Source organism: Octopus sinensis, unplaced genomic scaffold, assembly GCF_006345805.1.
Source record: "Octopus sinensis unplaced genomic scaffold, ASM634580v1 Contig12956, whole genome shotgun sequence".
Lineage (NCBI taxonomy): Eukaryota > Metazoa > Mollusca > Cephalopoda > Octopoda > Octopodidae > Octopus > Octopus sinensis.
In genome coordinates this window covers 281,007-301,043 of record NW_021832829.1, presented here as the reverse complement: position 1 = coordinate 301,043, position 20,037 = coordinate 281,007, and the positions used below count along the sequence as shown (strand labels likewise).

General features: G+C 34.6%; 3 protein-coding genes and 1 long non-coding RNA gene across 4 annotated transcripts; 3 read left to right on the top strand and 1 right to left on the bottom strand.

Annotated features, from left to right (window-relative positions):
- The first annotated feature begins 6,022 nt into the window (after positions 1-6,022).
- LOC115229518 (kelch-like protein 4) lies at positions 6,023-8,852 on the top strand. Its single transcript, XM_029799852.1, has 2 exons — positions 6,023-6,065; positions 7,756-8,852. Exons 1-2 carry the CDS (start codon positions 6,023-6,025, stop codon positions 8,850-8,852), a joined length of 1,140 nt encoding a protein of 379 aa, XP_029655712.1.
- A 755-nt stretch (positions 8,853-9,607) lies between these two features.
- LOC115229517 (splicing factor YJU2-like) lies at positions 9,608-10,099 on the top strand. The gene has a single exon (XM_029799851.1). The coding sequence runs from the start codon at positions 9,608-9,610 to the stop codon at positions 10,097-10,099; it is 492 nt and encodes a 163-aa protein (XP_029655711.1).
- A 7,152-nt stretch (positions 10,100-17,251) lies between these two features.
- Positions 17,252-17,569, bottom strand: LOC118761392. Its single transcript, XR_004997341.1, has 2 exons — positions 17,415-17,569; positions 17,252-17,384 (listed from the first exon to the last, which is right to left on the bottom strand). It is a non-coding gene; the product is annotated as an uncharacterized LOC118761392 (long non-coding RNA).
- Positions 17,570-17,924: 355 nt separating this feature from the next.
- On the top strand, positions 17,925-19,154 carry LOC115229516 (ATP-dependent 6-phosphofructokinase-like). The gene is given in 2 exon segments (XM_029799850.1): positions 17,925-17,957; positions 18,510-19,154. Coding segments are annotated over 2 exon segments (678 nt in total).
- The last annotated feature ends 883 nt before the right edge of the window (positions 19,155-20,037 follow it).

Sequence of the window (20,037 nt, the reverse complement as noted above, 5' to 3'; positions counted from 1 at the left end):
TCAGATAGACGAGATCGACGGGGTTTATCAGGAAGAAAGAAAAGAGCACGACGAATTACAAGAGAAATTGGCCGAATTGCAAATCGAATACAATCCAATTATATCCGAAAAAGAAAAACTCAAATATCAATTTGAAAAGGAGAGAAACACGGAAATACAGCAGCAAAAAGCAGCGAAAATCATCCAAGCTTTCTGGAGGTCTTATAAAATCGCAAAAACTATCGAAATTAAAAATAAAAAAAAGGCCCCTCGAAGAAAACCTAAAAAATAATTATTTCGTAATTTATTTAATCAAATTTATTAACAACTAAAGATTAAAATCCTTTATTAATAAAAAGAAACTAATTAACTAATTTTTTTTAATAACAAGTAAAATAGAGAAGTTAACTAAATTAGATGAATCGCCAAAACTAATTAATTTCCTAAGTTTAGAGCAGGGGTGCGCAAGCTTTTCGGGTTTGCGGCCGCATAGCATTTTTTTTCCTTCTCTTCCACGGCCGCACATTTTCTGCATTATTTTTTCGATATTAATATAGTAATTTTTTTTAATTATTACAAGTGACCGCATAAGTTGTCATCGAGACCGAATGAGTTCTTGGACAGGAAATGCTCTCGTTCATCAGGGACATCATATTATTAAAATAAATAATTATTTCATGGACAAAACATAAGAAAGAAGGAAAATTAATTAAAAGAAATGTATTATACAAGTTATTCTAATGAAGGCCAGGATCTTTAGTATTTTTTGTGAGCTTATTGAAATCCACTGGTAGGATAGATATCATTATGCGCAAACATGACTCTAAGTTTGCATCCGTTATCCGAGATCTATATTGACTTTTTAAATATTTCATTTTGCTGAATTGTGTCACGTGAAAGTGGAATTGCTTCAAAGTTATGCTCCTTGTCGGGATCAATGCATTTAACTGATTCCATGATACATCTTTTCACAAGTTCGCCGTCTGAAAAAGATTTTCCAGCAGATCCAAGGATATGAGCAACTCGAAAGGATGCTTCAACTCTTGCATTTGCCACATTTAAAAAAGTTTTTAAACATTTTTTTGTTGTCTCAATTTGTATTTCAAATTTTCGACGGAATCTTCTCTTGAACACTTGGACTTGACAACTAGGTGGTCTAAATGTCTTTGAAAATATTGTTTAGCATTGTCCCGTTTTATAGTTTTCACAATCTCATGGCACAATAAGCATTGCATGCTATTGTTGTCTGTTTCGACTACGAAGTATTCACTTTCCCAGTTGATATTAAATTTTCTTTTTTCTTCATTCAAAGAACGTCGTCTTTTAACAGGTAATGACTAGGGCAACCAAAAAATTGCACTTTTTAATAAAAAAAATTGCAAAAATGAATTTTAAAAATTGTAAAAAATTGCAAAAATAATTTTTTTTAATTGTAAACATTACATTATGCAAAAAATTAACGAAATTATTTATTGTAATAGGAAATCAAATATTCCTGAACATTTTCAGGTTTAAAGTTCCTCTCTTTACTAAGAATTTTCGTCAAAAGAGATATTGCCCTTTCGATAGATGCTGAACTTGCGCTACATTTTCTGAGATGTGAATAAACTTCTGGCGATAGATTCTTATTTGAGAATTCAAGAATACTTAGTATTCCTGATTTCTCAAGCTTTTTTGATATATAGGATTTTATGTCGCATGGATCTGATGTAAAGTCTAGGGTGTTTAGATCACCATAAGCTGTTGCAATGGAGTAATCAAGCAATTCAGTATTTGAAATCATTTCAATTAATCCCAAATAATTTGAACTGATTTGGGTTAAGCTTGGAAACAACGTAGGATTATTCACTGATTTTTTTGCCTAAAATAATTAAAAACTAAAACATTTTGTATTAAAACTCCATCTCCTTCAAATTCAGATACGATTTTAATAATTTCTGGAAGATTCTGGGAGTAATATTTTGCTGCTTTTAGCCAGCTTCCCCATCTTGTAACCACAACTTCAAAAAATTTTTTTTTTAATTTAAAAAAATTGCAAAAAATTGTAAAATGACTACAAAAATTGCAAAAATTGCAAATTTAAATCGAATAAAATATAATTAAAATTAATGTCTATTCATTACTTTATTATTTATCGAATTTTAATTAAATTATATTTAATTGCAAAAATTGCAATTGGTTGCCCTAGTAATGACATAAATAAATTAAGCCGTTTATGATAATTACTTTTAAAAAAGGTTAACCATTATATAAAAATAGAATTTTATTTAATATGAATATTTTTAATTATTATTTAGGGTTTTTCTTGATTAATTAACACTATGAGCATTATATTTAAGATTAGTTGCTCGATGACCTAATTGTGCCCACGGCCGCACATTCATCGACTCGCGGCCGCACTTGCGCACCCCTGGTTTAGAGCCTTCGAAGTGAACAGAGGATGGCAGTCCATGCGCCTACTTTTTATCTCCCCGTCTTCTCTGCCACTATAGACCTCTGAGAAAGTCTATTCCAGCTATCTCAAAGCTAACCTATTGGAACAGCAGAGTAGTATAAAGCAAGCAGCTTACTAGAAATCACGCTGAATGTATGCGTAGAAAGCAGTCTGAACATGCGGTTTGATGCACGGGAATTGAGACAGCCTACCAGTCTCCCTTGAAGACATCGGTCTGATTACCTCAGCTGACTCAGCACACGGGGCGTATTTTTCCTCAGTGCTCTTGTTCAGAGGAATTATTGACACTTAGCCAACTGGTTTTCATCGTGAAGACGGCAAGCGTCTGAACGGAACGACGGTCTTCTCATTCAGCGAAAGGAAGTGTCTTGTATGGGACGTAACCTTTGCGGACACACTTGCTCCAGGGACCTTTATTCAGTCTGCGTCGTGTCCTGGCTTTGCGTCACACAAGACCGAGGAAACCAAACGGAGGAAGTACGCGTCCTTTCCTGACGCATACAACTTCCCCCCAATTGCCATGGAGACAAGTGTTAGAAGAGGATTCTGTCTATAATTGGGAAACTGATCAGAAAGAAGACCTTTGACCACCGGGAAACCAGCTGACTGTAACAGAAAATATCTATGCCAATCTTGCGAGATAACTCGTTTACTATTTGAGATGCAGCCACTGGCAAATCTTAATTTTTTACTGGGACTGCCTATATGATCGAATGTCACCCGCAAATCACAGTAAATATCACTAATCTATGTCAAAGGGTACAAAAGAGTGAACAAACCTACGGACAAAGGCCAACTGGCATACTTAAAAATGAGGAAACAGCCCTGAACAGTGCTCGACTAAACTCTTACCCTTGTGAGACAACTGTTTGCCTTCTGGACGACAAATCTGCGAAGATTGAAACCACAATGTCGATTTAGGGTACAGATTAATAAGCTCAACTATCATTATCTTTTATTTTGTAAGGAATTCAACGCTCGTAATGCCATAGTAAACTAAACCAGATCATCTGTCGGTCACTCCGTATTGTTAAATTACAATCTTGACTGGAACCTACAGGAATTTTTGCAGTTTCTCTTTTAAAGGGGAAAGTGTCTGGTTTGAGACGATACATGCGCAAACTCTTTTTCTCCTCATAACATGCGTCCCTCGAAAGCCCTGGAGCCCCATCAAAAAAGCCGTTGAGAAGAGGCGCGGGAAGTATGTTAATGTAGGGAATGGCAAAGTGTTTGTCCCGCTGGCAGTCGAGACGTCTAGAATACAGAGGCCATTCACTTGTAGCTTGGTCCGACAAATCAGGACGCTTATGAAAAGGGTTAATAGCGACCCATCCGAGCACCGATATCTGATCAAGCGAGTTTTCCTGCTTGTAGTCAGGGGTAATGTAATCTGGTTATCCGCTAATAACCGAACTATTCCAATAACCCTTTCATTTTGAATTGAAATCCATTTATAAAAAATAATATAAATTAACTGTAACCTCTTGTTGGGGAATTAATTTGTCATAGTTGGTATCTATCTAATGTGTTTGTGTACTAGTTATTTGCGACACAAGAATATGCTAGCGAGCTTGTTAGTTGAAGTTTCTTGAAATTATTCTTTACGGCGATAATTTTCCTGAATTAGACTAATAACCTCAAAAGATTTCGTGGTTATTCCAAGTGAAAGTTAAACTTTGGGTCATTACATCTACAAGTTTACTTCCAACTTTAGTCAATATTAGTTAGTTAAAAACTCAGTCCCATTGCCCAAACTGGGTTGAGTATAGAATAAGCCATGCAGTCAGGCATTTCTATAAAAGATCTCTTACCTTCCGGGCTTAGCGTGGCGTTACGGGGTCCACCATGTCAGTTGGAAATTCCTCCGGATATGGCAACGCTCAGGAGGCACTTAATGCCTACCGAAAAAGGACTCTTAGCTTCTCAGACCCTGGGACATCGTCGTCTCAGGCCGATCTTGCGGGAAGGATTGAACCTTTCAGAAGGATCTCCCTCGTTTGGATCGGCGATCACGGGAATAACTATAATTAACTGGCTTTGCCCGTGTTTGGTCTTTAAATAATAAAAAGTTTAAAGGATCTCAGAACAGATCCTTCATTGATAAATAAAATTTGAATATTTATTATCAATTGAAGTTTGTTGAAGAGCAAAGAAATAAAATATTTTTAAAAGTAAATGTTCATCTGCCAAATTAACACAGCACATCCGCGTTGCCATAAGCGCACGTAAGTGCCTAAAGTTTTGCTTGTGCCAGGAATTTGTTTCAAGATTAAGAGAGAGAACATGTTATTCTAATTAATCCCAAATTGAGACATGAATCCAAAAAAATTTGGTTAACTTGCGGTAACAAACGAACAATATAGAGATACACGCCTGTTAGTGGTATTACATGATTTGCACTATACTTTAAGAAAATTTTCATATTTATTAAAATAGTTATAAGATTGAAGTTAAATTAATATATTCTACAAGGAATTGGTTATCTAATCAGTTTTTGCAATCTAGGTGACATCAAGTGAGGATAATAGTTTAACCGTTTTAGTAAACTAAGAAATTTTCTTTAAATATTTTCTCTAAAAATGTCAGAATTAAGAGTATAATTAAGAGTTAATATTTTTTACGAGATAAGCAAAAAAGCAGTTTCTCAAATCAAAATTTATTCCAAAGACCACCGTTAACCGAAAGAAAAAACTAACTAGGTGATCCCGACGAATTTGATCATTGCTCTCAGCTCTGCTATGGCAATAGTCAGTTAAAGTTTAAAAATTTTATTCGAGCTGGATGGTGGTCGCAGACATTTAAGAAAATTAAAAAATTTATTTTAATAAATATTGTTTAAAGATTTATATCGATAATTTTATTAATGCGAGTTATTGTAAAGAGAGTGAGTAATAATCGCTATCTGGACCAGTAAGAGATTCAATATTGTTTTCTTTTTTCCACTTCATTCGTCTGTTTTGAAACCAGATTTTCAATTGCCTTTCTGATAGTTCTGTCTGCAAAGCTAATTCTTTTCTTCTTCTTTTAGTGAGATATCTCCCTTTTTGGAATTCAATTTGCAAGAGATTTGTCTGATCTTTAGTGTATGTCTGTCTAGTTCGATGAGTACCAGAACTATTCACTTTCATGGATAAAAAAAATCAACATACCTTCCAAGTGAGTCTTTTAAATAATTTGTATTTGTGGACAAGTTTTTTTCCGTTAGTTTGCTATCCCATAGATGTTTGAAATTAGAATCGGCGTTATTTTGAATATCTTCTAAATAGTTATAGATACTCGAAGGGTAAAAATCCGTGTTCGAAGACTTATAATTAGGATATATCATAGAGCATGAATTTTTTTCATAGTTATCGGGAAATTTCATTATATCAGGAAAGAAGGGTGAAAACTGTGTAAAATCTGGTTGATTAAATTGACCGCTGATCTGATTTTTCTTTAGGTTTTCAGACGGCTCGAGATCGAGATAAAAATTTTCATTCCACTTATCATCATTATAGAATTGGTAACTCATGACTTATGACTAACGCTCATATTTGCTTTTCAAGTGCAGAATCAGCGTAGTAACGCTGACATCAAGCGCATTTAACAATGGATTCCAATTTTTCCCTCAAACCGCAGATTTATACAAATGGTACCATTAATTTTTTTGATTGTCTATTTTTTAACATTTCAAAAACTTTTAATTCATGTAACCACAAATTTCCTCGTGACTATAATACAATTGAAATAATTTTCAAGTAAAAATAATTTTTATTTCAAAGATATAATTTAAGTATTTTGAGTTACCTAATTTATTTCGAATTAGTACGATAATGTTATATTTGCCCTCGTCACTTGACTAATGGGTTGATTTAGCAATTATTTCTCTTTGCACTCGCATCTGTGGTTAGTATGCCGTATTTGAGGTCATGATATCACCAAATTGTTGAAATTTATGAATCCTATGAATTAAAGAGTTGGAATAGAAAGATTCTAGCCAAATAAAGCTGCTCTATCTAAGAATAGCTCCAGCCAAAAAGAACCGAGATTGTATTTTAAAATAAAATTTGCTTTTTTAAACTAGTATATACTTAAAAAATGTATAAAACAAGCAAAAAAACACAGCTTGGAAATGATAATAGTTTTTTCGACAACGAATTTAAAATATCGACACCAATTTAAGAATAATAAAGAACTTGACTAATATATCCTTCAAAAGTTACCATCGAGTAATAAAAATTAGTCTCGATTTTTTGGTCAAATCATCGTTGGATTGATAAGATATCACAAGATGCCACGCACATTGAGTTTTTTGTGCTTTGTATAATTCGAAATGAATACCCAAAAGAATAATTATTCACTATTATGAAGTTTTTTTACTCAGGAGTATTAATTCGTATTTAAAAAGTTTCACTTATACTAAAGAATGTTTATTTTGTTAATTCCTTCATATATACTAATTTTTTGGTGAAAATAGAGTTCCATAATTTTATGAGAACACAAAAAAGTTAATAATTGTTTGTTGAAAGAATTCATAATTCTTTATTTACAATGCAAAAAATATTATTTTTAATGTCCACTGTCATTTTCAATATTATTTTAACGCTGAAATTAGATAACTATTGTTCAATGATTTTCTGATTTGAAAGATTGGGACAAAATGCGGAAAATCAGCGGAATAATTAGAATAAATATAAGCCACAAGATTTTTCAACAATCTAAAAATATTTGAAAAGCTTTATAAAATTTTGACGCTCTCACTGAATAGAAACAGTACGAGTAATTTATGTATTTCTGCAGAATATGTAAAATGGTCGTTTACCAATGTTATTTAAATTTGTACAAAAATGTTGAGTTCGATAAGTACCATTTTACAGCTATTTTTGAATAATTAAACGATATTTGCAGATTAAAGTGTAGAAAAATACTATTTGATAATGTAAGTCATTGGAGAAACGACTTCTTCGGTAATTTATTAGATCATATATCTGAGTTCAAATGATCGGCTGTATCGATCAAATAATTTCGAATTCAAAAAAATGTGTATCGATAATATGTGTTATATAAAGAAATAATTTTGGTCGATCAAATAATTCCAGTACTCTTCGGAGTTATACTAGATTTGTGTCTTTCGTGTTTCAAATCGATACAACATATTAATTGATTGAGAGAATTGATCTTTGCGATTATTTTTAAATTAATCCATCAGGTGAGAGAGCACGTATATCTTGTATTACACAATAAAAATACATTTTTATACAAATTGAATACTTGATATCACCATGATTTCCTGGCCCCAAGTAAATCGCACAGGCACTATTTTTGATATATATAAATTTCAGAAGCTCGGCCAAAACTCAGGAAAAAGGATCTAATCATTTCTATAAATACAGGAGACGGTTTTAAGAAAAATAAAATTTTAGGAGCAAGTGACGCTTCGGTGATTTATTGCCTCGATCCTAATTTTCATCCTTTGTCTTGGAAACCATATCGTATTTGTGAACATGTAGAAAATGTAACAGATTTCGAAATAAATTTCCTAAATAATTCAATACTCATTATTGGTGGAAAGTCGATAAATGGGCGTTCCTTGTCAAGTATTATGTCTTTAAATATCAGCACGTCCAATACAATTTGGCATGTAGACACAGAAATGATTCCAAGCAGATATGGATGTGCAGTGGCAATTGAAGGATCCAGGTTTGTGATTACTGGAGGATGTCAATGTCTTGGTCTTGACAAAGATTTTGAAGACTTTCAGGAAATGCTCTTATGCGAACGAGTACAGCTAACTAAACAAGTTGGAAACGATGGCTACATAAAATATTTGACTGAACATGGTCCTCTTTTCACAACCGATATTCTTGAGAAAGAGCGTGTTTTGAGATGCGTAGAAATTCTTGATGAAGGTGTCAAATGGGAATGGCTTCAACCTCTCCCTTTCAGTTTAATGAATCACGCCGTTGCCTTTCATCAAGGAATTGTCTATATTTCTGGAGGCCAACTTATTCCTGGAGGACCAGCACTTCACTTGACTTTAGAATTTAACGAAAATTCAAAAAAATGGGTAGAAAAGTCCAATATGCTGATTTCCCGTGCTGGACACCGACTAATATCATATGATATGTTTCTCCTCGCTGTAGGAGGGGAGTGGCAGATATCCGGTCGATGGAGTCCTGTATATTTCATTGAAAAGTATGACGTGGTCAGAAACGATTGGTCCATTTTAACATGTGTTCAGAATCCACGATCACATTTAGGGACTGTTTTATATTTCCACAAACTATTTGTTGTAAGTGGCTATAAAAAGGAAAAATCTGAATTTGTAATGGAAACTGATATATTTGATTTGATGACCAAGCGCTGGTATGAAGGGCCCATCTACCCTAGTAAGCATAAACCAAAATGTCTGATAATAACAGAAAACAGATACGACTAATTTATAACATTATATTTTATATTTATTGAATATTTTTCTGACCAATTTTATACTTTCTCAAATAAACACAAAACAGCAAGAATTTAGCCTATCAGATTTATTAATTTTCAATCTTGTTGGGTTTTTAGTTCAGTTCTCTTACACATTTTTTATTTAACGGTAGACTTGATTTTATAGGATAAGAAAATGTTAAATTCAAAAATTTGACCTTTAGAATTTTAAAATAAAACTTTTGCAATATTTGCACAAAAAACTTTTTTAAGAAAAAAAAGTGACTCGCACATAAAGCATAACCAAAATTTCTTTGGATACTGAAGAGTAAGCTTCAAAGTGTTGCGTACATGTATTTCTAAGTATGCAAGCCTCAAGAGAGAATATTAAATTTGAGATTTTAAATATTTATTTTGAACTTATATAATATTTTAATTAAAATATATATTTAATTTTATAATAGTTCTTGTAGTGATAAAATGACTGGAACTGAAAGGAAAGTTTTTAATGTAATATATATAAATATATATTACATTTATAGAAATATTATCCCCCCGATTTTGATCCCAACAACATCCCTCGAATAGGAGGACGTAAAAATCACCAATTCTACATTAGGGTGATGGCCCCTTTTAATATGAGGTTTATCAAGCTATAAATACAATGGTAGATGTAATACATGCGGAGAGTATATCCATAAGGCAAAGAAATTCAACGCAAGGAAGGAGGATGTGTATGGTGAGGACTACCTGGGACTGACCATAATGAGGTTCTACATTCGCTGTCCAAACTGTGTGTCCGAAATCACATTCAAAACCGATTTGGCCAACATGGATTATGCCATGGAATTTGGAGCTACGAGAGCATTTCAGGCGCTTAGAATGGCACAGAAGCAGGCAAAGGAAGAAATGGAGGCAGAAAAAGAAGAAGAGGCGAACAACCCCATGAAATTGCTCGAAAGCCGGACGAAGCAGTCTTACAAGGAAATGGAAAACATGGAGGCATTAGAAATTATTCAAGACAGTAATCTCATCAAGAAAAACGTGATCAACTACGAGGATATCATTGAGCAAGATCAGCCCACCGAGGAAGATCAAGATGAACAGGCCTTGCGGTTGCCTTTTTATTTTATTCCAGTGATTTACTTGCACTCCAGGCAGAACAGAAAAATCAAATTGATGACGAGGAATTGCTTTTCCAGTCGGTTACCAAAGAATTGGAATATTCCAGCAAAAAACGGAATGCAACAAATTTAAAGAGTTCTTTCAAGATAACAAAAATTAACGATTTTGACGTTTTAAGTCGACAAATAAAGCAAGAGGCTCCCGACATGGAGGAAATTAAGACTGAGTGCTGTGTCAAATTTGAGCCCACACTCGTCGTTGGTTATAGTAGTTCAAGTGACGAAAATAATGATTAATATTACTCTCCTCCGTCTTTCCTTTTAGGCTTTATTATTTTTTTAATATTTCACTGGTAGTAGTCAATTCTTGTTCCCACATTAGTTTAGTCGTACGGATGAAGAGCCTTGATGTATAAACACCAATGGGTCTTGTTTGTTTCTCAATGAGATCAATGTGTACCGTTAAAGCTGGTTTTTATGATATTTTTTAGACTCGGGGATTCCAGATAATATTACACAGAAGTTCGGAAATTAATATTAAAGACAGATTCACTTCCATTGAGTTATGCTACAATAGAGTTAAATGACAGTCGAGCTTTTTCTGAGAAACGTTATAGAAACTGTCTGGAGGAAGTGAGTTTATTATTGCAGTTTATGCATGGTCTCCTTACCTGTGCTTGTTTAGGTTAGGTTTTTATTATTATTAGCACATATCGCGTTGCCCACAATTTGTACGTGAATACTGAAAAAGTGGATAATCGGAAAAAAGGATGCTTTTGAACTTTGGTGCTGGAGGATTTGACCAAGAATCCCTTGAACGTTCAAAATAACAAGTATGATATTCCACTACGTGTAGCACCATTAAAAGTAAATGATAATAAACTATTTAATATATTTTGCCCAAGGTGATTAAGATTATGTTGAGCCTAATATAAATCGGGTAATATAAAATTTCAATATATTTTTTGCACGCTTGCTGATGTTCCTAGCTAATGTAAAAGTAAAAAACGAATGAGATAGACTTTTAAGTGGGGCTTAGTTTTAATCTTTTTTTAATCTTTCTTCCTCTACTTTGGAAGTCAAATACAGTTCAACCCCGGTTAGTCCCGACCCCAATTACTCGAAAATTTCAGTTACTAGGGACTATTTTTAATTTAAAATAAAATGCTTTTTTCACTTTTATTAACCATGCGGAACTTTACTCAGTTATCTTTTTAGGAAAAGATAAGAATTATTAAGTTCATTGATGAAAATAAAGCTCATAGCTTAAATCGAATTGTGTCAATTTTCTCGATTCTTTTGAAGAAGAAAATTTCCAAAAGATAACTAAACGATCTAAATTAAATAAAAGCTAAATAGCCTGTATTAATCCAATTTTTGGGAAAAAAGTCGTTTATCTTGCGGGAAATTCCCTGCATCAGAATCGGAAATTTTCCCTTAGCTTAAGAAAATCGAATTAGCTGAAAGATTTCTTGATGACAATGCAATTTTATTAAAGGCAGGTTATAAATCTGATCTCCGCAAATGTTCAATTTAAACAAGGAAGAAAATTTATCACAAATCCATTAGCATGATAATAAGTTGTTGTTATCTTTATAACGCAATATTTGTACGTTTGTTTGATAGTAAGTCTAATGTATCAATCACTAGAATCACAATAAACCATGGTAGTAAAAAGTAGTCTTATTGTTGTTGCAAATTTAAGAATTTGCAAATTGAAGAGAGTTTACTGATTTGAAATTTATTCAAGGCCAAATTCAACCAGCTGAAAATGCGTATTTAACCGCCCATGTCATAAATTAACATGAAAAATCTTGACTTGATAGTCTGCATATGTTATAGTTCTGAAGAAGAACAATTAACTATCAACCCCTTCAGTGTATGATATTCTTTATATGGGTTAAGAATATTAAAAACAACTGTCATTAGTATCCTGGTTTGCGGACAAAATAAACAGCCGAACATGCGTCGTCCTGATGACCTTGAAATAAAAAAAAATTATTTAACTAATATATATTGTGAGACAAAATGTTTGATAAAGATTATATTTTTATGATAAAAGTATTATATAAATTATATTAAAATTTTCTGGATTATTTTAACCGGCCACTTTTTGTGTGTACACTTATTACATTATTTTAGTTTTAATTCACTTAAAAATATACTAATTTAATTTATTTTAACAAAATAGCGAATAATAAAAAGAAACTTAATGTTCAATTTCGAAGATCTGTTTGAAGGAACATTCTTTGACGAACCCGTTTGATTTTTTTACTATTTTAGAATACAAATACTCAAACTGAATGTGAACAAACCTTCCAGAAATTTCCCTCTTCTAAAAATATCGTCAATGAAAATACTCTCAATTATTCTGTATTCCCGCCTTTATGCTATTTATATGTATTAGGTTAACCAACATCAAAAAGAAGAACTCAACAGAGTATTCATCCATAAATATTCTTAGACTCTAATTGCTATTCCGCGTCAAATAACTTCAGACAGAGTAGGAGAAGATAATTCACTTGACAACAATATCACACAACCAGTGTTAAATAAAATAGAAAAACACGGCTCATCTCAATCTGTGCCTACGTTGAGTAATCCAAGAAAAAGTTCCAGTCAGGAGTTCTATAAAACTGTATTTATGCACGTGACTAAATATCTAGTTCAGCAAAGACGAACACGATTGGCTTATTGCGTCGTCTCTGATGGACTTGGAAGCTATGCAGGCTATCTTTGCCAAGAGCAACCGAGAAATTATAAATCTTCAGGTTTATGTCTAGTTAGAAGGATACAGACACATACTATACCATCATGATTGCTCTTTTTAGAATCCATTCAATGTTTTTTTTGTGCTCTATTATCTAGGGGGTTTGTATTTTCTTATGTAAATTTATTTATGTCGAATTGTTTACACTACTTCTTTAGTTTGTAAGTATAAATTTTGTATTTATCAAAGACATCCGCTCATTGTGCAGCACGGAAAAACAACGCGGACGTTTTACGTTGGTTGTGGCAAAATTCAGCTGATTTCGACCGAAGAACTGTAATTTTATTTATTACTATTTTAGCATGTAAGCACGTTTTAAATTGTTTAGTTATTTCGTTGTTTTTGAGTATATTTGTTTAGACGGTATTTGTGTGGTTGACATTTGTAGGGTTCTACGCCTCTTCACGTTGGCGTCATTTCTAAGAGTTGGAAGGCTGTCAGTGTCCTCGTCATGGAATTCAGTAACAAGTCGTGTGAAATGTTTGTAGAGTGCAACAATCAGATATTGGATTTCGATGGAAAGAAACCTTTTGACTACTTGAATAAATCGGAATTCTTTAATTTGAATATTTCTGGTTTGACATGTATTTGTATTGACAAGATACTGATTATTCAATTCTCCATAATTTTGTTCGACGCAAAAAGTCGTCCCTACGGTCGTCTGTAGCCAACTTTTTAAAGCGAAGTTTCACTTGTGGCTATAAAAAAACTCCCGGGTTTAATTAATTGTGACGTTTTTTTTATATTTTGATCAACTTTTTATTCTTGTTTACTTTAATTTTTATTGGTGTTTGTTCTTAATAGTTTTATCAAAATATTCGGTTTCCACTAGGAATTAATTCTCCAGTGCCTTTTTCGATTGCACAGGGAAAGTTTACTGAAACATTTACTGTATTGGGAACAAATACGTTTACCACTGTGCTTAAAAAGCGAATAAAATGTCGAAAATTAAATATTGATTTGTGGTTAATCAATATATTTCAACATTAAAAAGCAAAACAAATTAAGTTAGGAATGTACAGAGGGGAAATTCTGGGGGGGCTAAAGCTCGCACCCTCCTGCGGAAAGTACCGCATGCGTGTTACCACGGAGAATGGCGATGGATATCCGCTGCAATAGCCACGAAACCTCGCGTGGCTCTTTCGTCCTGTGGGCCAATTTACTCCCGATGTCGCTGATGAAGGCCGAGGTTAGAGGCCCTGCGACGCCCGATGTCTCCAAAGCGATTGGTACGAATATAAAACGGCGTCCAAGTTCTTGGTATTTTTTAATTTTGGCCGTCTCAGCCTTTTCCGCGGCGGACCCGGGGGAAGTGGCAGATGAATATATTCAATGATCAATATATTCAATGATAAATAATTAAGATTAATGTTAATTAGAAAGAATGATAAGATTGCAACGTGTATTTACATGCATTTAATTCGGAAATACAATAATATGACAATTGCTACCGTCAGAAATAAAATATATAACAAACTTGATATATTTTTTTAAAAAAAGAGAATTTAATATATATCCTTGAAGTAGAGGTCATCTCAATGTATAATCTAAAATCTGTGAAAAAGGAATAACGTGTCCAAACATATATACTGACAAAGAAAGTGTCAAAACATATATACAGACAGTTGGATTAAAGAAAACATTGCAAAGTATAATCGTAAAAAACAAATATGCTCTCTCAAACTCAGTTAAAAAGAATGCAAATTACAGACGAGACGGAAAGATTTCATAATTTTAGACAATTCACGAAACAACTCTAAAAAACACAACAAAGTTAATTAATTAGTTGAGATTTGACTTTATTTTACATATTGATTTCATAAAAAGATAATGAAATAAGGACTATAAATAAATTCAAGGAACACATTGCAAATCAATAACAGAATGTAATACACGCGGAGCGTATTTTTTGATTTTATAAATCCCAATCGACACAACCTTCCACTTTGTATTACAAATGTGGCTAAATATGTTTGAAATCTCATCTATTACGAATGCCTCCCACTCTTCTGGAGTAGGAACCACCCCAAGTTGTTCGAATGATGTAATTTTACTACTACATGTTCGTGTTAGCCCATGAATATGTAGAATTCCACCTTTTTCCTGATTCAACGCCTTACAGGCAACACTCCACCCGATACTAGAACTCGGAATCAGCCCAAGATTGACGTGATCAGCTACTCCGACCGGGGAGAACTTCAAAATACCCAAAGACCAGTACAATTCGACAATCTCCCTCAAGAACAGTGCATCGTTCCGCAACATTATTGAGGACAAGGTTTGTTCTTAAAGCACTACAAGCAGAGGGATTCCATTCACATGCATAGACGTGCTGTGCTTTTGAATATTTTAGATAACAAAGAGTAAAGTAGCCAATTCCTACTGATTTTTAAACTAATATCCGAGCCTGAGAATAGGTCAACCACAACTTGGCCGGAGCAGTCGAATTTCGATATTCTCTGTTTTTCTGTCAGATTTCCTGGACAGAACATGCATTTAGTAATATCCATGACATAACTAATGAAATACTTAAATCCAATCACTTAATTCCAAATTCTCGTTTATGAACAAGGGCTGAGTCGTTGCCATAAATAAACCAGATTTGGGGAGTTCTAAAACAATCGTCGTGTATTTTAGAGTATTTAGCAAGTCGTTTAACCTTCAGAATAGAGCAAACGATTCTCCATAGTTCGTCTCCTGGAAAATATTAATCGGGCAAATTACCGAATCCTCTCCACTTGTCGTCAGTAAATGAAAATACAGGCAAGACAGCAACATCTCCTAAAAGATCCCATTTAGATGGGATTTGATGGAGTAACGGATTGGGATCAACGTGATTTCTGATCAACAATTCCTTTATTTCTGATACAAGCTGATAATGGGGAGATTTTATGACTAAATAAAACTACAAATAAGACACCTTTCATCACCCCACAAAAATAAATATAATTAAAAATATTAAATATCTAAAGTTAAACGAAAAATCCAAATTAGAGCAGTAGAATAATTTGAAAATAATAAACACAAAAGAATTAAAAATAATAAATTTTCAATTCTCAAAACCAATCGGGCATTTATGAATTGAAATCGGTGTGGCATACAGTAAAACTACTTTGCGCTGTTTTTGACAGCCATCTGCTGGATTCTAAATTTACTAAAAATGCACCAAACCTTGACAGCAACCGTCTTTCGATCGACTATACTGCAAATCGAAGAGTAGGACCCACAATTGGGCATTTCTATAATTTATAGACACGCTCTACCAGTGCTGGCCATCTCCTTGATGCTCATTTTTGAAGAGTGGTGAAGCACATATTGAGATGAGTCAGCAGTAAGCAGTCGGAACTTTCCTTTTCCATAAATCGCAATAACTTTATCCCCAATAGATATTCTATTCCTTTTTTAAATAATAATACGTATGGAATGACACTAGTTGCTTGGAAGTATTCAAACCGTCATCTCTCTTAGCATCGTCGGCAGGAGGGATGTTCTTTCCATTCGATCCAGAAAGTCTAGTTGACTCAAACAAACAAATCCAACGAAGAATGTGATTTGACGTTAGTATCACCATCATTCACAGTATAACAAGACAGAATGTCATCCTTCGAGTCTTTCGAAATGCTGAGATTCAAGTTGGAATGTTCGAGGATTGGATGAGAAAGCAGGTCTTTGTATAGTCTTTCCAAGTTATAAAAATCCTGTGAATCAATTTCAGGCAAGGAACTGTCGAAATCAGAGGATTCCACCTAGAAAGAATAGACAATGATTACGGATATGCTAGGAACTCTTGCTTCCGTGAGATATACAAACAAACCACAAAGGAAATGATCTCCTATCAATTTTCCAAATTGTTTCCTCCTGTCTGACTCATCAATGGATATTCTAAGTCCCTGCTCCAAGACGGTAGTAACCCACTTGAATGTGAGAGGACATACAACCGACTGCACTGCCGAGTTGATTTTTGAGCGACGAACTATTTCTCTCACTGCAAGCATGTAGACATGAGGAGCTTCCATAATCATTTTTATAGGTTCGAATCTCCAAAGTAAATAATACATTTGCATGTTGGCAATCTTGATTTTGTCCAGTTTGGAAGAAGCACGTTCCCCAAGTTCAAACAACCGCCTTTGGTGGAAAAATGTTATTTTTATACCGACAGCGGGCTTGAACACTTTTTCGGACAAATTCGGAAATATCCATTATTTTCCTGATGGATTTGAACAGGGATAGTCTTGTAGGAAGTGGGATGTCGCTGAAACAATTTTTATCGGGGGTTTCGTTCAATATTAGGTCTACGAGTTGAGCTATGGTGGCCAGGGACTCAGACGCGCCTTCAATTTCAGAAAATACAAGTCTCTGATCCTCATCTATATCCTCAATTTTGTCCAAATATTTTTGTTTAAACTGAAACGAATTAAGGTGAGAAAATACATCGTGGCAGTTAGAATTCAACCACTTGGCGTAAGAACTAACTGCCTCCACTGTTTTCTAGCAATAGAAAGGTCCATAATATACAAGATCCTCAGATTTGATAATGTCAAATAATGTCGGGTTATCACTCATTTCTGACTGGATAATTGATTTGAAAAACTCAAGAAATGGCGGAAGAATTGGAATTGACGTGGATAATCTCAGAGATTTGTCCAATCTACACACAATCTGTTAAAGCCTAGCATACTCAGAGTTTTGGAAACATTTCAGATTGTCGTTAAACTTCACAAGCATCTCTCGACAGTGTTTAATGTGCTCGGAATTAACACTAAAATTCATTTCAAGACTTACATATTTGTTTGTCGGTAACTTTTGTGTACGATAGTCCAGCTCTGACAAAGTAAAGCGACTTCCGTGCCCAAAAGTTGTGCCAATTTAAGCAATGCCTGACTGGACTAAAAAATAAGCAAAACAAAAGAACAGAATTTTCGGAAATTAACTTATCTAAGCGAATCATTACTAAAACCAAACCGAGTCGCTGGTCCGGAGAAACATCCGATTCCAAATGAGAAAAGGAGTACAAGAAGAAAGGAATGCTCTCCTACGATTACAACATGTTGAAAAAACGTGGTCGTGATCGGTAATGAGAATCTCCTCGTTTAGATCTAAGAGCTGACCACCAGATTTTAGAATCATTTGGGAGAGCTCGGGAATCTCGAATTGAATAAATATTTGCTTCTTTAAGTCTTTGCCGGTAATGACTCGGAGATTGGAGCAGCTGATAGATGTAGTGAGTAGAAAATTACATTGAAATATTCTCTCTCTTTGCTTCAAATACGAAGAATACGTACATTTTTGATAGGCAATTCCACAAACAAAATTGATTTTTATTGAGTAATATTTTTTGTTTTAAAAATTGTATATATCTTTATATAAAACAATATTTATTGATAACAATTATTCTAAAGATTAGTTTAATGAAAAATATTATAAATTTTATATACATTTTATCGATTAAAGAAATACAATATTCTTAATAATATACTTTGATTAATAAAAGATTATAAAGAAAATTATCTATTTTACTTATAATATTGGAATTTTGTTTACTTATATTAAAACAAGTAATAAAATAATATATTGAATGCGTAATAAAAAACAAAGTGTGTTTTTGGGCCACATTTTGGAAAACAAGGATAAGAAGATCATAGGAGTCCTTACCAGCGGGGGAGACTCTCAGGGAATGAATTCTGCCATAAGGGCAATTGTACGCACAGCCTTGTATGCCGGTTGCAGAGTATTTCTCATAAAAGAGGTCTAAATTAAACTTTCATCTTTACAGGGCTATCTGGGAATGATCGAAGGAGGTAACTACATTGAAGAAGCTAGTTGGGCTTCAGTCAGCAACATAATCCAGAAGGAAAGAGAATAATTAGTCAATAATTAGGGAGGAACTGTCATTGGGTCCAGTCGATGTTTGGAAATGAGGACTTTGGAAGGTCGGAGGAAGGCTGTTGCTAATTTAATTCGAAACGGCATTAACAACTTGGTCTGCATTGGGGGAGATGGGTCTCTTACTGGTCTCGATTTCCTCCGAGAAGAATGGACAACCCACGTGAACTATTTGGTCGAGTCTGGGGAGATCAGTGAGGATCAGAACAGAAAATCGAGGACTTTGAATATTGTTGGAATAGTAGGATCCATCGATAACGACTTTTGTGGGACTGATATGACAATTGGGACGGATTCTGCCTTAACCAGAATCATGGAGGCAGTGGACGCTATTAGCACAACAGCTAGCAGTCATCAAAGATGTTTTGTACTCGAAATAATGGGACGTAATTGCGGGTACCTTATTTTAATAATTTGTAGTTACTTGACGTTGTTGGGGGCTATGATGTGCGAAGCGGACTATGCTTTCATCCCTGAAATGGAGTTGTCTCCAAACTGGGAACAAGAGTTTGTCCAAACACTATCCTCTGTATAATCTTAATGGCCATTTCAAGTTGCGGGACATTGGCAAGAGACTAAGCATAGTTTTGGTGTGTGAGGGGCAGCTCGGGGACGGGTCGGTCACTACTGACTATATTACTAAGGTTAATTTCCTTAAACATAAAATCAAGGTTATTAGAGAGAAACTGCAGTTGGACTGTAGAAGGACTGTGTTAGGGCACGTCCAGCGTGGAGGAGACGCTTCTGTTTTTGATCGGATTCTGGTTGTTCTTTAGAAGAGATAGTTTGAGGGAATAAGGATGGGAGCGGAGGCGGTCAACGTTCTTTTAGGCGAGCAACAAAAGGGGAAAGCATATGTGATTGCCCTCTCCAAGAACAAAATAGTGCGAGCGGACTTGCAGGAATGCGTGGAGAAGGTTAGTGGCCACTTTTGTTACTTCAGACTAGGAAGATACACACAGCTCTTCAGAACAGTGATTTTCAATTGGCTGTTGAACTCCGAGGGCCGTCGTTTGTTCGGAATGTTGAGTTGTACCGATTTTTCAAGCAAGCCGTGCCTTTGATTAACTTCCCCACTAAGTCCATCAAAGTTGGCTTGTTATTTTTACTGATAGGACGAGTTTTGCATTGCAATTGTCAACATTGGGGCTCCTGCCTGTGGATCGAATGCTGCAGCCCGAGCCTTTTCCAGATCTGTTCTTGCCAGCGGATTTACAGTGGTGGGAGTGCGGAATGGACTGAGAGGACTGATTAACGACACGGTGAATTCATTAGTTAACGGCAGGTTGTCAAAATGGATTGGTCTATGACTTTGGGTTGGACGGGACTTGGCGGAAGTGAATTGGAGACATCTCGAGACACTCCCGAGGACGTTGGTCTTCAAAATTTGGCCGAAGCTCTTCGAAGACACAGAGTAA